The sequence below is a fragment of the Phacochoerus africanus genome, chromosome 11 (genome assembly GCF_016906955.1).
Source record: "Phacochoerus africanus isolate WHEZ1 chromosome 11, ROS_Pafr_v1, whole genome shotgun sequence".
NCBI classification, from domain to species: domain Eukaryota; kingdom Metazoa; phylum Chordata; class Mammalia; order Artiodactyla; family Suidae; genus Phacochoerus; species Phacochoerus africanus.
This window is the reverse complement of record NC_062554.1, coordinates 77,016,870-77,032,324: the sequence shown is the minus strand read 5'-3', so window position 1 is coordinate 77,032,324 and position 15,455 is coordinate 77,016,870. Positions and strand designations below refer to the sequence as shown.

Genomic DNA, 15,455 nt, shown 5'->3' with positions numbered 1-15,455 from the left:
GTTCTCTAAGAATAGTTATTAGTGCTCTTTGCACTTTTAATTCCTGGTAAAGAAAAACCAGATTAATACAGAAGCATAATGTCCTGTAATTACATTTCAAACACAAGAATTTAAAAGCAATATATTTCCATTATGGCTTCTCGATGTCAGTGTCAACAATGCCTCTAGAATTTCCATATGGGAGGGGCAGCAACTTAAGTATCAGAATGGCTGGGGGTCTGATCTGAATGCGTGTTGGCATAGCAGTGTGCTACAATGGGTTGGCTGAAGGTCCTCGGTGTGGCTGAAGGAAGCCATGTGATGAAGTGTGGGGTAATCCACCCCTTGATGTCTTTGGTGCAGCACGCAAGTTAACAGGTCTCACCAAACCTATTGACAGGAAATAACTTAGGCCTAAGGGAAGGCCTGGCTTAACGCCACATCGATATATATTTGGGGCGGGTGTGGGGCATATTCCTGTGTCATGTGGAAGTTCCTGGGCCAGTGATCAAACCCACACCGGGGCAGTGACTCGAGCCACTGCAGTGACAACACTGGATCCTTAACCTGCTGAGCCATAAGGAAACTCTAGTATATTTCTTTTTGATAAAATTAAACATGTAACATATAGTCTAAACAAGTTTCCTTTTCCCCAGAATCAGAAGGCTGATGATATAAACATCATTTTTCATCAGGCTTCACACCTAAAAGTGTGACAGTTCAGACACATTCATTGTGGCAGCTGGAGCTGCTCCCATCTGCTCATGTATAAAAGCTGCCTGCTGTACTTTTCAGCTCATCTTAAAAGAAAAAGCTCTCACTCTACATTTCCTTTGGTGTTTCTGAAGTCTGTGCATACCGAGGATAGGTAACTCTAACTAGAATCTTCCCATTGGCTAAATGCTCAAGGAGGCACGGCTTATATATTTGGGTAGATTTGGAATTCCTGGGTTTATACCTCATGAAGACTGTTTGGCTTGTCCATCCTTTTTTCTTTATGGCCCCTATCCCAGGAGATTTGGACAAAAGGGTAGCACTAGCTTTAGGAGGAAGTAGTTTCCTGTTTGTGTGAAATGAAAGGATGCTGAGGCAACCTGGGATGAGTCACTGATCCAAAAAGATTAATTGAATATCTACTTTGTGCCAGGCACTGAGATAGACACTAGGATAAAACAATGCCCAGTATATGGCCAGAGAGCTTATGGTCAGAAGTAGATCTATATAAGTTAAGGTTAAAATGAGACGAAGCCTGTGGAGAAACAGGCTACAAAATAGGCAGAGCCAGTCTGCGAAGGGCTTTCCTCCAAGCTGAAGAACTTAAGATGGAGTTGATCAATTAGTGACTCCTTTGGCTTCCAACCTGATCTATCAGCATCACCCCGGAACATGTTAGAAGTGCAAGTTCTTGGGCCCCACCTGGACCTGATGAGTGAGTAACTCTGAGGGGAGAGCCCAGTGGTCCTTTCTTTAACCAGCTCTACAGATATTTCTGATATGCACCAAAATTTGAGAAGCATTGCTCTGATGAAAGAGAGGCCTTAAAATGTTTCTTTAAAAAAAAATCACTTTCATGGTGATAATAATTCATATACCATACAGGTCATTTGTTTAAAGTGTACAGTACAATGTTTTTAGTGTTTTCGGAGTTGTGCAACAATTGTGAAATCAAATTCTAGGACATTCTCATCATGCCCAACAGAAACCCTGTGTCTCATAGCAGTCACTCTCCATTCCCTTCCCACTCAACCTCTAGCCCCTGGCAACTACTAAACTGCTTTCTGTCTCCATGGATTTGCTGTTTCTGGACATTTTATATAAATAGAATCATACAATATGTGGTCTTTTTTGACTTCTTTCACTTAGTGTAATGTTTTCAGGGGGCAGCCAGGTTGTACTAGAACTTCCTTTTTTGACCAAGTAATACTCCATTATATGGATATACCACATTTTGTTTATCCATTTGTCCACTGATGAACGTTTGGGTTGTTTCTACCTTTTGGCTCTTATAAATAATGCTATTATGACCATATGTGGGCACATTTTTATGTTTTCCATTTTCTTGGGAAATAACATGGAAGAGGTTTAAAAACAAGAGTGATGGGGCCAGGTGCATGTTTTAGTGCATTACAGTTGAGGTCAGTGCTTCTCATTCTCCTCACTATTCACATGTCTGGAACACTCCATCAGAAACTGTTTCCTTTTTAGGAAGTGGTGTGGGGATAGCAGGTGGGCTGTGTGATTGGAAATATACTTCTCCCCTTGCATCCTGAGGGTACCCTGTAGCAGCTCCTTTTCCTGTCCACATTTGATAATCTGTGATACAGATGCATGCAAGTGGAAGTAAAGACATGGATTAAGTAGTTATTATAATAACTTAGTCCACAGGTGATGTATATCTGAACCAGGGCAAGTTTAGAAGGGATGAGCTTGTTGATTATGAACCATTATCCTTAGTGATGCACAGCCTTCTTCCACTAGTTTCCAGCTATCCTGCAAAGGCCATTGGTACATTGAATAACCTTCTCTTTTGTGTGAAATATTTTCCAGCATTGCTGTCTCTTGGAAGGAGAGATGCCATAGTTGAGCATCACTTCTCAGAGAACTGTTCTTGCCTGCAAAATACAAAGCCACCCTAGTCACTACTCATGGCCTCTTATTTTAATATTAGAATTTTCCCTTTGTGACACCTGAAATACAAATGATTTCTGAGCCAAATTATTTTTTGATAACTTAATGCAAAGTGCTCTGAGTTGTGATCTTATCTACTAAAAGTAAGAGGAATGAAAATATTAGTATCTGTGTTAGTTTCCTGTTTTCTATGGCTGCCCTAACAAATCACTACAAATTCAGTGCTTTTTAATACAATACCAGTTTTTTTCTTTTGCAACTGTGGAGCTCAGAAGGCTGAAATGAATCTTATGGGGCTGCAGTCCCACCGACCAGGAGTCCAGAGGCTTAGGGAGGGGGAGTGTATATCTTCCCTTAGTTTTTCCAGAGTCTAGAGCCAAGTTCTTCATGTTCTTTGGTTTATAGCCCCTTCCTCTATCTTCAAAGCCAGTGGCTTACATTTTTTTTCTCTGCCTCTGTTTGACTGTTTCAGTCACAGGGCCTTCTCTTGGCAAAACCTCCTTTCTGCTTCTCCGTTATAAGGATTTTTGAGATTGCTTTTAGGACCCATCCTGATAACCCAAGATAATCTCCCCACTCAAGATCCTTAACTTCATCCAGCTGCCAAAGCATTCCCCACCCCCAGCATAAAATAACATTCACAGGTTTGAGACATAGGACCTGCATATCTTGGGGAAGCCCTTATTCAGCCTACCCCACTATGAAATCAGCACACAGCTGCTTCTGGGTCCATTCTTTTGTGTTAATGAAATGATAGATGGAAAACAGAAGAGTACATTTCCTGGAACCCTTTCATTCAGCAAACTTACACACGGGATTGAACATTGTGCTACGAGGCCCCAAAGAGGAGGCTCCACTTTCTGCTGCTGCGGTGGCAGCTGTGGCCACACAGGTCAGCACCTCCCACTGTCGCTTGCGCCCTTGCGACAGGGCTGACGCAGCCTGTGCAGTCAGCAGAATGCTTCTTGCATGAGTCACTGTGGTCTTCTGACTTGTAGGCAAAGCCCTCACCTGCTTTGTTCAGTGGTCTCCAAAGACAGTGCCCCAGGAATTATTAATAAGGTTGGCTTGCTTATAAATACCTCCTTTGGTTGACCCACATGGAGAATTGCCACTGGCACTTTTCCCTGCATCTCTATCTTGTTATCTCTTTTCCACATGGATCCCTAAATGCCTATCAAGAAATTTACCAGGATATCCATGCGTGTTTGTGAGGCTACATAAGACAGGATTGAGGATGCATTGTCTCTAGGTAACTTCTACCAAAAAGATGGCTCGCCCCCACATCCACTATCTCCAGCTCGGAATGATATGCAGGGCCCTGGAACAGGCACCTGGTAGAGTAGAGAGATAAATAAGACGAAGTACTTGTATTGGGAGTTTAAGATAAGGGGGGCAAAAAGGATGTGAGCACCCAAACCTGCTCTGTGATGCTCTGCAGGAGAGGTGTGGGTAGATATGAGGGAGTTACCCCTTTTTTTTTTTTTGCTTTTTAGGGCCGCACTGTGGCATATGGAGGTTCCCAGGCTAGGGGTCCAAATGAAGCTACAGCTGCCAGCCTACATCAGAGCCACAGCAACACCAGATCTGAGCTGCATCTGCAACCTACACCACAGCTCATGGCAATGCCGGATCCTTAACCCACTAAGCGAGGCCAAGGATCAAACCCACAACCTCATGGTTCCTAGGCAGATTCGTTTCCACTGCTCCATGACGGGAACTCCAAGGGAGTTACTCTTGGCCAGGGATGCCGGTGAGGGTGGCGGGGGAGGGGTGGTGGTTGCTCAGGGAAGATGTCTTAGGTGTGTTTGGTGGGCTGGACTAGCCCACAGATGGGACAAGGGTATTCAGGGAGCACAGACAAGGTCAGAACACAGAGACAATCCCAAGCCTGCAAGGCTGAGAGGTGAGCCAAAGATGTATGTGTTGCAGCAAACGCATGGGAGGTCTCTAATGGTCTGCCCTGAGGATGGTTTCCTGACCCTCCCCAGGCAGCAGGATGTCTGCAGAGGTCTGGGCCCAGGATTCATTCCTGTAGCTTTTAGTCATTTTCTTTCCCTCAGCCACCATGGATCACCCCTGCCCTAGAGGTGACAGTGTTTGCTGCACTTCCTCCAGCAGTTTAAGATTTTTGTCCCATGGGGCTTCACGCCTTTCCCTGGGAACTGCTCCTCCTCCCTCCCCCAGGCCTGCAGCACTAGGGAAGCTTGGGCACTGGGCCTGTTCCCAGTCAGTCTCTCCAGCACTAGTGAGCCTGCGGGGGTGAATCCCTCTTGTGACTGAAGCTCCCAGGGTTCTGTCTTCTCATACTAGCCCATATGCAGCCTTTAACAATTTAAGAATTTTAGTGGAACTTCCCCTTCCAGCTTGAATGACATCCGTGTCTCCAGCAGGTTTAAGTGTCCCTGTCCTAGTTCTCCTTGGAGAAGCCTGGGTTGCCCTGCAACCACAGCTCTAAGATGGATTTAAGGAAAGTTATGACCTCCTAGATTAGTCAGCATTTTTTGTTAAAGTGTTAAGAATACAGGCAGTCTTTTCTAGTTTTCTACATCCTAAGAGGCAACCAGACATCCATTTTATATTTTTTGATCATCTGTGAACTTGATTATTTTCCCTTACTGAGAAAATATTTGGAAAGAAAAATTCTTGTTTTCTGACATCAGTAATACAAAAAAAAAAAAATCTATTAAAATACTCAGTTATTCCTAGAAATTATCCTTAGAAATCTCTCTTGCAGAGAATAACCAATCATCTGAATAATTCAAACAGTCACATCTTTAACAAGAAAGAGCTAAGCATGAGATATAGTGATTAAGAATCTGGGTGTGAAATTTGGACTTAATTTTACCTTCAGATAGACAGGTTCACTCTTGCAGTGGCTTCTGACCCACCCTGAAGTCACTGCCTATCATTGTCCTAAAACTTGTAAAGAAAAAAAATCTCAATGCATAGTATTCACCTTGGCTAAGCTAAGGCAGGGACTTGTTAAAGGCTTTTAGCCAGATTTTCTCCTCTGAAAATTATAGGAAGCCTTCAAATATTTTGATGGGAAATATGGTTTTTAAAAAATGCCTTTATTATAGAGAAACCCAGCTGCCTGGAATAGGTACAGTAATAACAGTTATTTATAAAGTGTCTATATTATGAAGTAATATGAAATAAATTCCTGAACAAGGAACTGATTCTAACATGATAATTGGCTACTCTGAGACTTTTCCCCCAGGGCATGACATTGAAGGCATAGTTGCTTTTAACTTTGCAAGGAAACTGTCATTTCTTAAATGTAGCTAGTCACAAATATTTATTGTACATCTTCTAGATTAGCTGCTATGGGAATCTGAAAGTTTGTAAAATAAATCATTTTTTTTTTGCCTTTTCTTGGGCTGCTCCCGTGGCATATGGAGGTTCCCAGGCTAGGGGTCAAATCGGAGCCATAGCCGCCTGGCCCACACCAGAGCCACAGCAACTCGGGATCCGAGCCGCATCTGTGACCTACACCACAGCTCATGGCAATGCCAGATCCTTAACCCACCGAGCAAGGCCAGGGATCGACCCCACAATCTCATGGTTCCTAGTCGGATTTGTTAACCACTGAGTCATGACGGGAACTCCTAGATAATTATTCTTAGTAATTGTCAGAAAGGTATCAAGTTCTTTCTGGATCCACTTTTTGTAAATTGATGATAATCAATCCACCGTCACAACCCTAGTCCCAGCTCCTTTTGTTTTTCATACTATTCTGTCCTTTGTGGCTGAACCAGAGCCAGCTGCAGATTTCCTTTGAAGGTTCTCTTGTGAACCTTTAATCTCTCTTACCTCTGGCTAGAAACCCTCACAACCCCCCAACTCAGGTACCAGTGCTTCCAAGCATCTCCTTGACAACACCACGGCATCTTCAACTAGGTAACTGGTTGAATAAAGATGTCCTCATTCTTCTCCACAAAAAAAAAAAAAAAAAAAAAAAAAAAAAAAAAAAAGAAAATCTGAGAAAAAACAAACTGTCATTTACTGATATCCTTCTGAGGATACCAGAGTTACTGCAGTGTGGGATCCAAGCTGCATCTGCGACCCGCACTATAGCTCATGGCAATGCGGGGTCTAGATCTGGTCATGAGCTGTGGCATAGGTTGCAGAGGTGGCTCAGATCTGGTGTGGCTGTGGCTGTGGCTGGCGGCTACAGCTCTGACTCTATGCCTAGCTTGGGAATCTCCATATGCCACAGGTGTGGCCCTAAAAAGCAAAAAAAAAAAAAAAAAAAAAAATTGATAAAAGTGAGACATTAACTTTAGAAAGAGGTTTCCTCTCTCTTTTGAGGAATAGGATTGGATACATTGGGGGTTTCAATGGTATCTGTACTAGAGCACTTTTTAATATGGTGGTATATTGGTATTTGTCTTTTTCTATATACATTTTGTATGTCTGTAATATTTTAACAATTTTGTTTTTGTTTTTGTTTTTTAGGGCCACACCAGTGGTATATGGAAGTGACCAGGCTACAGGTCTAATTGGAGCTGTAGCTGTCAGCCTATACCACAGCCACAGCAATGCCAGATCCAAGCCGTGTCTGTGACCTATACCACAGCTCCCAGGAACACTGGATCCTTAACCCACTGAGCAAGGCCAGGGATCGAACCTGCATCCTCATGGATATTAGTTGAATTTGTTACCCCTGAGCCATAAGGAGAACTCCTATTTTAATAATTTTAAAAAGTTTTTTTTTTTAAAAAAGCTTGAAAGCCAGTGAGCTAGAAAAAGGGACTCAATAATGCTGATACTTAAAGCTACAATGGTCTCCAAGCAACCCTGTGTGGCCCCTTCCAGGAGTGACCTTCTAAAGGCAATGCTGTCTCCTGGAGCTTTAGCAAGCCTGTGGCAAGATGCATACTTTACCTCTACCCCATCCTTGATTCTCATTTAGCTGGTCTGAGGTTTTTTTTTTTTTTGCGCACCAGAATTTCCAGTGGGTGTGGGTGGTCAGAACACCTTTGAGAAGGATGCTAAAGGTAAGCCAATCAAACCCTTGGAAGTCATGGTCCTTCAAACCTTTGTCATAGACTCACTGCTAATTATCATCTACAGTTAAGGGGTTGCTCTAGGATCCAAGCTGCATCAGTGCCATGACTTTACATACTTGTCAGTGATGATTTCTGTGTTCAACATCATGAAAACCTTCAACCTGTGTGGTGTTGACGGTCGGAGTGCAGGAGCAGCAGATAATGTAAAGATATGATAGGGAAAGTTACAAACCAGTCCCTAAAGGAAAATTTTCCCTTTCCAAATTGAGGAGGTATTAAATTTAGATAAACATATTCATGTTGCTACAAATTATCAGGGATGGAACTAACCTTATACGGTGAGTTATACAAACACTCCTTGGCCTTAACTGGGGAGAGATGCTTGTAAATCCTTTGACTATTAAGTCTTTGATTATTAAGATAACACATGCTTTCAACATAACAAAAGTGTAGAAAAATGGAAAGATTATAAAAATCACCAGTAATAGTACAACTGAAATAACAGCTATTTTTATTTGTGAACTGGTTGACGTCAGGTTCATAATCCGAAAGAGGCAGAGGCAGGAGTGGTTACAACACAGCAACAGACAAATGCTAAAACTGGCTCCCTGGCTTCTACCTCAGAGAAGCAGTTAAATTTTAACTAGCAAACCACTGAACCCATCTGACTTTTATGTTCATTTCTCCCCAGGTTTAGATAATGCTATCATCCAACTGTGGAAGTCCAAGTGTGTGTTTGACCCAAAGTCTATTCTGAGTTATCTTGGGGAATTAACAGGAGCACCCCTCTCTCATGTTCTGTGCAGGGAGAGCAAGGACCTCAAGGCTTTCCAGGGCCAAAGGGCATGACAGGCCTTGGGCTCCCTGGCCAGAAGGTAAGTCTTTCAGGACCTAAGAAAATGCTTAGGTTTAGGATCTCAATAGCTTACCTTAAACCCTGGAAGAGCTCTCCTGCCCTTGTCACTCTTGATGCTCAGAGGGAAAAAACCATTTGAAAGAGAATCCTTATGCACTGATTTTCCTAACTCCAAACATGCTTACTTTATGAAATCTCATTTTCTTCCATCTCAAAAGCCAGCTCATAAGGAATAAATCCTTCCGATACCATGTAGACATAACAGATAACTCAGTTGTTAAACTCTATGATAGTTGAAGTTCCTATAGGCAGGGAGTTGATCAATGGTATCTCATGGTCTCCTGGCCTTGAGGCCTCTGGTCCATCATGATTTATGGTGCAGGGATTAAATAAAATGGCCCCCTGCACCATTTTTTTCATGTAGTGTGTGCATGTAAATAAGAACCCTGGGCGTTCAAGGGATACCACAGTTGCAAATCAATCAGATCTTAGAGTTTTTCTTATTTGGCTTTAACATTGGCATTCTAAGCTTCTTTTTTCATTGCATCATAAAGGGAGAGCATGGAGAACGGGGCGATGTGGGAAAGAAAGGTGATAAAGGGGAAATTGGAGATCCCGGATCTCAAGGAAAACAGGCAAGAAGTGATTTTTAAAGTCTTATGGTAATTGTATATATTATCTGGTTCCTACCTACACTGACTGTTACTCTTCTTCCACTAAGTAGGGGTTGCAAGGACCAAAAGGAGACCAAGGGCTTACAGTAAGTATCAGTCCTACAGGGTAATTGAGGGGTTTGCGTTTATGGGATTGCTGTGTTTATGTTTTAAACACGGTTTACATTTAAAAGCATGACTTCTTTTGATATGGTTGCCATGTAAATGACAGCACTGCTGCAAGCTCTGTGCTGCCTGTGATGCAGAAGGTAATTGAATCTGAGCATGAGGGGAGGCATAACACCCAGAGCCCTTATCTGGCATCCTGGTAGGGATGTTACTATCCCCTCTGACCCCTGGTAGAAATGTTAACAAGGAGGTGAGCTGTTTAAAAGAAGCCAACTGAACATGAGACTTTATTTTACATGGCCCTTCACATTTTAGAACGGGGGCTCTCTTCTCCCTGAAATAGTTCCTTCAGGAAGTGTTCTGAGGAGAACAGCAATCACAAAGTTGAGATGATTTTTATGGACTGATTCACTTATTCAACAAACAGTTATGAAGATGTACAAACTCTTTCCTATTCTTTTCTCTGCACCATGACAAATGAAAAACCGAGTCTCAAAAGTCCCACCAGGTGGGAAAGTTCTAGAATTTCTATAGCAGAATCTGCTTCTTCCCTTCTGATTCTGAGGCACTGCATCTCCTCGAGGTGAGAAAGAGGGACCTTTCCTTTCCCCCCTCTTTGATTCTTCGGTGGGTGGAGGTCTGGGAATGCTAATCTTGTGTACAGTGCCAGGAAAAGCCATGGGTGGGAGTCCAGGTGGGAAAGTGAGAGCTGGGCATGTGACAGACAGAACTGCACCTGTTTTTTGGCCCATCTGCCTTTTTCTCATTGTTGTGTTGACCTCAAGTCAGACCCTCCCCAGATGCCTGTGGTGGTTGAAGGGGCTAGAGATGCAGCAGTTTCTCAAGAGTAAGAGGGGAAGGTGTATAAAATGCCTAGAGGAATATTCTGCACAGGCTTAACCCCTTCCCTTCTGCCCCATCATGGGGAGGGGAACTGGTTTCCTTCATCCTGGCATTTATTCATTCATTTCACCAACATTTATTGGGCACATATCCTAGGTCAGTGTCTGAGACTGGCCCTGAGGAAACAGCTGAGAATAAGACTATGTCTTTGGACTCAAGGTGCTCACAGCCTAATGGAAAGAAAGGCAAGCAAAGCATGTTCATCTAGAGTTTGATCAATACCATGATCAAAGTGATATATGGGTCCAGAGCAGACAAAATGATGTGTGACTTAATGCAAATTCTCTTTTCCTTCACTCTTCCCTATTTCTAGCATTCAGAATGTAAGGTCAGCGTTAAGTGAGAATCTAATATGTGAGAGGTACAATGTTAGGCTTTATCCTATCAATGCCACTCTGACCCAGTACTACAGGGCGCCAGGGGGCCTATGTAAAGCATGAGCCCTGGACCTCTATCTCCACCCCTCCACTAGGGGAGGAGTCCTCAGGGCCAAGGGGAGCAACCACCTTGAGCACTCTCTCTCCAGAGAGCTCTGTATTGTGCTCTGGATATCAAGGATCTCAGAACTGCCTCCCCGAATGGCCACAACTTTGGACAGCACTGGCCTGTATGCATGAGGTGGCCAGAGGGCAGGGTTTTGTTTTTTGACTTTTTAGGGCTGCATCTGTGGCATATGGAGGTTCCCAGGCTAAGGGTAGAATCAGAGCTACAGCTGCCAGCCTACACCATAGCTCATGGCAACGCAGGATCTGAGCCGTGTCCTTGACCTTCACCACAGTTCACAGCAACGCTGGATCCTTAACCCACTGAATGGGGCCAGGGCTTGAACCCACATCTTCATGAATACTAGTTGGATTTGTAACTGCTGAGCCACAACTGGAAATCCTGGGGCAGGTATTCTGACGGGATTTGATGGAGCTTGGATTTACCACAGAAATGCTGGCCAAGGCCTGGAGCAGCATAAGACTGGTGAGGATGAGGGACAGGCTATAGGCTGCAGCCCTCTCTTGCCCTTGACCCATATTAATCCACGTGACAGTCCATGAGGCAAGTGGTGGGTGGAAGGATCTCCACTTCAGATGAAGACATGAAAATTCATTGTAGAAAGCTTGAGCCACAGGCCCTAAATCCCATCACTGACAAGTAGCAGAGCCCACATAGCCAAAGTTGAATTGTCTGATACCAAATCCAGGCTGCTTGCCCATGGGTGCTATTCTTGGAAGGCCTCTTTCCTCTCCTTCACCAGATATAGTCCCAAATACTACCAGGTGCAAATTCATTCCAGACTAACAAGCTCTTCTTTTAAGAAGCAAATACCATTGATGGAATTTGGAGTTCAGGTTTTTAATCCTTCACTCCAAATTGCTTCAAAAAGACTATTTCTCCACCTATCCCTTAAATGTTAGTATTTTCCAGTGTCTGCCTTCAGTCTTGTCTTCCCTGTCTTCAAAGTGTCAGGGAGGGATAGCTATTAAAGGCAGTGGAGGGTGTACGGTTTCAAAGGGCTAATTTAATATCACAGTAAAGCTATATGGGGCATGAAAAATATTTTTATACTAAAGCATAGCAAAGAATAAGCATGACAAAGGGGCATGGAGAGGAGTCACATTGGTTTAAAAAATGGCGGAGAGATGCAATCTCATTTGCCATCCCTGTTTCAACAGCCAACTGTACACTGGCATTCCTTGAATCTGCCTTCAGCTTGAATCACTGTCCTGAGCACCAGACCTGACATCCTGCTGCCTGCTGGACATTGCCAGCTGGCTATCCCATGGGTGTCTCAAAGTCAGCCTGGCTCAAACTGAGCCCAGTGATCTTCCTTAGCGCCAACCTGTCCCCATTCCATCCCTCCTGGTCCCAAAGAGGAGCACTGTCATCACTTGCCTCTTAGACTCCTTTTTCCCTCATCCTTTCTTTCAATCACTCGCCAAGCTCCTTCATCTCCTGAAATGTCCCTCCAGGCCATTCCTTCCCATCTATCATTAGCACCATGGCTTTCCGGTGTTATTTTCTTTGCCTGAACTATTCAGGGACCTCAGTCCCCTCCACTGGCTGCCACCATCACTTTTCTTAAATAAAAGTACAACTGGATCTCTTCTCTTCTATGCACCATGTCTCCCTTCACTGCTCAGGAGCAGTCCACGCCCTTCCATGTGACACGCAGGCTTTCTAGAGTTCATCTGTCTTCCACATTTCCTATCATTCTTTCTGTCACATTCCCTAAGTCATAAGCTGACTCAAATAATGTAATGCACTGTGCTTTAAATATTTTGTCCCCTGTCTGGAAAGCTCTTCCTCCTCCTCTCCACACCCCACCCCATCCTGGTCAGAGTGCATCTGTCCTCCCCCACCACCGCCCCCGCCGCTGGACCACAGCCCCCCCCACCAGTCTCCCACCCCTGCTATTCCTGGCAGATTAGCCCAGTTCTTTGGCTCTGATCCAGTAGCACAGTATTTATAAATGCAGGAGTCCTTTGAGGAATATAAATTTGATGCCTTCATCATTGGCACTGTGAAGCCAAAGTGGTCATTCAGCAATTTTAGTGGAAAGACTAAAATTCTTCCAGTGACTTACAAGCAAAGAAGACAAGAAAGGGATTGATACATATGACTAGGGGCAGCATATGAGACCTGGTTATGCTATAAAAGCACAATGAAAAGGATTAATTGCCCTTAGAAGTCAATAAAAGACAAATATTCTAATAGAAAAAATGGACAAAGGACATACAAAGACTGTATGCAAGTAAATACCATTTGGAAATGCACATATAAAATTTTGCCACACAAATAATGGAATAAATGTAATTTAAAACATTGAGTTATTTTGCTCCATCAAATGGCAAAGATTATATAATAATAATAACAAGTATTGTCTCTAAAGCAAAACAGGTTTTCTTATGTACTATTGTTAGAGGTGTAGAAGTTACTACAACTTTTCTGAAGGAGAGTCAGGTAATCTGCAACTAGAGCATTAAAATGGCCACTCGTCTGACTTCAGTGATCAAATATTTAAGAATACTTAATATGGGAAGTTAATTATGATGTAATGTTAAGTGAAAAACTATAATCATAAAACATGGTATATAGTATTTTTCCTACTTGTAAAAAATTAAACATAAATATATTAAATACATAGCATTTCCTCTTCCTAGATACATAATATAAATATATTAATATGTATATTTTTCCCTTTCTGGACATAGTCTAGTTTCAGATATATTACATACCTCTCTAAATGTGACAAAGCCTGAAAAAAAGATAACCGTTGACTCCATTTTATATAATTTAAAAAATATCTCATATTGGGAGTTCTCTTTCTATAGCCATATGAAATCATTGGCTTTTACTCAATTTAGAGTAAAAAAAAATTAAGTAAAAATGCCCTGAATATTCTCTGTACTTACTTCTGTTAAGATATGTTACTGGCTGTGTTACCTTCACCCCAGTTCTGGCGTAGATATTTTCCCGTAAAACATTACTTTTGCAAATGTTAAATTGTATCTTAGATCAGGTCTACTGGTTTTTCCTGTTGAGATTTTTCTGGGCTTCTGTTTCTCTTATCTGTTCGTTTCATCATCCGTCAGCTTCTTGTCTTTGGCAGATTTAAATTCCCGACTTCTCCAGTCCCGACCCAGTCATTTGTAAACACACCACTCAGGGCAAGGCATTGGCAAATTAATTCCTGGGACCTGGATCATCTCAGCCCTTCTGATGGAGCTGGTGAGCATCAGAACCAGGAAGGTGCATTCAGGAACCCAGGGACAGTTCATGGAAGACCCCAAGTTAGAGTCTTAGGAAACTGGGGAGGAGACTTGCAAGTTTGGGGACTGGCTCAGAAAAAAAGAGAAGAGAATACAGCATAGAATGAATTATCTTTGGGTCCTTAGGCTTGTCTTAGTTGATCAGCACTTGTGAATTAAATCGTGTAACTGAAAGCATGCATTGCCCATACCCGCTGTCATCCTCAGTATCTGCAAGGGATTGGTTCCAGGACACCCTACCCCATCCTAGCAGATGCCAAAATGCTTGGATGCTCCAGCCCCTCATATGAAATGGCATAGTACAGTCAGTCCTCTGTATCGATGGATGCAGTACCCAGAGATACAGAGGGCCGACTGTATGTGGTAAGTACTATCTATAGTACATATGGGGCCAGATCCCATGTTAAGGAGTTGTGTGTTATGTCACCTCATTCGGTTCCACCACAGTCAAGAGACACAGACACCCTTAGGTCACTTAATGCCCAAGGTCACACAGCTGATAAATACTGGAGCTCTAATTTGAACTCTAAATCTGAGCTTTTATATTTCCCAGCTCAAACACATTTCAGTTATGATATATGATAGCCAACTTTTAACTTCTGTGCTATGTTATTTTTTCTGCAGTGGAAAGAGTAAGTCAAATAGCCCAATGCTGATTGTAACAAGACATTTTTTATGACACAAGACATATCTTTTCGGACGACAGGGAAAAAATATTATGGTTATACAATTAATGACTTTTCCTCTTTTCCTCTAGAAAGAAGAAATCATCAAACTTATTTTTGAAATATGTGGTAAGATTCGACCATCAAGGGAAAAACCCATCCCTTTGAAGTACCAACCCCACTAGGTTCTGTGCTGTCAAGATAGTGGGCTCCCAAGAAGATACAGACTATAGAGCTCGTGGGAAAGTTTCAAGCTCATTTGCAAAGCTGGTGGGAAACAGAAGGGAAGCAGTGTGAGGGCCTGTGAGAATCTTGATTTTAGAAAAGAAAATCCTAATTTCAGGGTAGTTAAGAAGTGTGATGATACCAGCCTAGAGTCTGTGGGCAGCCAGGCTTGTTAGCACAGAGCTCATTTGTATTCAGTGACATTTACCTGAACCTGACAGGAAAAGAACAACAAAGGAAACATGACTATAGGGGCCTAACAGGTGTTTTGAGTCCAGCTGAGCTGGTGATGATAAAGTCTGTGCTTTTCCTGAAGCCAAAAGTCTTTTTAAATTGCATTCTGAGCCCTGCATCTAGAGAGTCTTGCACTTCAAAGGCAAGAGGACAGAGTCCAGAGGCCATCCTGTGTCATAGCTCTACCTAAAATCTTCTATGGGGAAATAGGATTAAAAGAGAGTTACCAGAACAAGGAAGTAAAGCAAAATGAGTAGCCAAGAAGCAAGCAGTTCATGGATAATGGAGATTAGAGAAACTTCTGTGTTTAAAATAGAGGCAGGAATAGTATCTTTGTATACAGAGAACCTCAGAAATGATTTGTTCCCCCACAAACTTCCAGACCTTAAGCATCAGCCTAGGACTCG

At 42.8% G+C, this 15,455-nt stretch overlaps 1 protein-coding gene across 2 annotated transcripts in view; it reads left to right on the top strand.

Annotated features, from left to right (window-relative positions):
• Nucleotides 1-15,455, top strand: part of COL28A1 (collagen type XXVIII alpha 1 chain) — a 166,216-nt gene that overhangs the window by 127,031 nt on the left and 23,730 nt on the right. For both annotated transcript variants that reach the window (XM_047753700.1, XM_047753699.1), the window contains exons 28-31: nt 8,429-8,497; nt 9,033-9,113; nt 9,203-9,238; nt 14,682-14,718. In XM_047753700.1, the coding sequence (XP_047609656.1) occupies nt 8,429-8,497; nt 9,033-9,113; nt 9,203-9,238; nt 14,682-14,718 (223 nt within the window). The remainder of the gene's footprint in view (nt 1-8,428; nt 8,498-9,032; nt 9,114-9,202; nt 9,239-14,681; nt 14,719-15,455) is intronic.